Below are 1,668 nucleotides of genomic sequence, written 5' to 3' on the forward strand. Positions count from 1 at the left end.
TGCATTTAAAGATAACTTCTTGACTGAATAAGGATATCAAGTGCATAACCAATAATTATAATTCCTCCGGGCATCTTTGTATTAATGATTATATTGATGAGGACATTCAACAAAGTTGTGCTTACCACCTTGTGGTGTGGCAAGTTCGAAATCCTTAACAGAGGAGACCTCTTCCCTCGAAAAACCTCGTAACACTTCCTGTTTGTTAGATCATTCTTAATCCAAAACAAGAGTTTACCTTTTACTCCCATTTTTAACAACTCATACAGGATCATTTACCTTTTAGCTTTGTCAATAGCATTTAAAGTCTAAGAACACAGAATATTTTCAGGTTATTAGCTAGGAATGTAGTTTTGCAGAAGGCTGTGCTCCTTCCTATCACGAACCCATTTAAATTTGAATGAAACAGACCACCAGTCTTTGCTAGCAGCCTGTTCAAAATTATTCTTGCTGGCTTTTCATAGGAACAAGAAGCCAAAGATACTGGTCTAAAGTTCCCAGAACTCCAAGCTTGGGAACAGGTACAATGATGACCTTTTTCCAGTGGTATGGTATCGTTCAACTCCTGCGGTTCATGTTGAAACGCTTACGGAGAGGGTTGCCTTCCACCATTACCAAGGTTCATAATATATATATATATATATATATATATATATATAATATATATATATATATATAATATATGCTATAGATTTTTAATTAGTTTATTACATTTTCCTACAGATCTCAGGGTCCGGGTTAGATTCCCCGCTCTGCCAACGTGGAATCAGGGTTAATTTGTTTCTAGTGATATAAATTCGTTTCTCGAGGTGGTTCGGATCTCACAATAAGCTGTAGGTCCCCTTGCTAAGTAACCAATTGGTTCCTAGCCACGGACCGCCCTGGGAGAGCTGTTGATCAGCTCAGTGGTCTGGTAAAACATTTCTTCCACTTACTTTTCTATCTGTCTAGTGGGTGAAATTGAAAGTATGGAGAGCTGCAAATTCTGATTTATTCTTCATAAATAATATTACAATTCCTGTAGACTAGCATTAGTTATAGGAGGTAGTTTAATTAGATGTAGTCAAGAAGATAAAAAATATCACAAGCAGTGAGAATGGTCTCGTCATAGTAAATCTGTAAAGGAATTGTAACATTATGCATTCGAATATTTATATATATTATCATATACATAAAATAAAATAAAATAGTCTCTGTAACAAGTTATGCGTTCTATATAAAAAACTAAGAAAATAGTAGCATTTGATCCATAGAGAAAATCCTGTCGGGTGTCCAAGAACTTCACATTTTGATTAGCTTTGCTTTAACATTTTAAGCCCAGGTTTGAGTCATTGTTAACGACCAAAGCCATAACCGTCACCTCCAAGACCTCCTAGTCCTTGGCCAAGTCCTCCTTGGCCAAGTCCTCCTCCAAGACCTCCTAGTCCTTGGCCAAGTCCTCCTTGGCCAAGTCCTCCTCCAAGACCTCCTAGTCCTTGGCCAAGTCCTCCTTGGCCAAGTCCTCCTCCAAGACCTCCTAGTCCTTGGCCAAGTCCTCCTTGGCCAAGTCCTCCTCCAAGACCTCCTAATCCTTGGCCAAGTCCTCCTTGGCCAAGTCCTCCTTGGCCAAGTCCTCCTCCAAGACCTCCTAGTCCTTGGCCAAGTCCTCCTCCAAGACCTCCTAGTCCT

General features: G+C 39.6%; 1 protein-coding gene across 5 annotated transcripts in view; it reads right to left on the reverse strand.

The window, feature by feature from the left end:
- Nucleotides 1-977: 977 nt before the first annotated feature.
- LOC135197130 (uncharacterized) overlaps nt 978-1,668 on the reverse strand; it is a 2,109-nt gene continuing 1,418 nt past the window's right edge. The window contains exons 2-3 of one of the 5 annotated variants that reach the window (XM_064224100.1): nt 1,658-1,668; nt 978-1,513 (exon numbers count right to left, since the gene is read on the reverse strand). The exon at nt 1,658-1,668 is cut by the window's right edge and continues 803 nt beyond it. In XM_064224100.1, the coding sequence (XP_064080170.1) occupies nt 1,335-1,513; nt 1,658-1,668 (190 nt within the window). In that variant the 3' untranslated portion in view covers nt 978-1,334. The other 4 variants (XM_064224097.1, XM_064224098.1, XM_064224096.1 and 1 more) reach the window with 4 other exon arrangements.

Source organism: Macrobrachium nipponense, chromosome 18 (assembly GCF_015104395.2).
Source record: "Macrobrachium nipponense isolate FS-2020 chromosome 18, ASM1510439v2, whole genome shotgun sequence".
NCBI lineage: Eukaryota > Metazoa > Arthropoda > Malacostraca > Decapoda > Palaemonidae > Macrobrachium > Macrobrachium nipponense.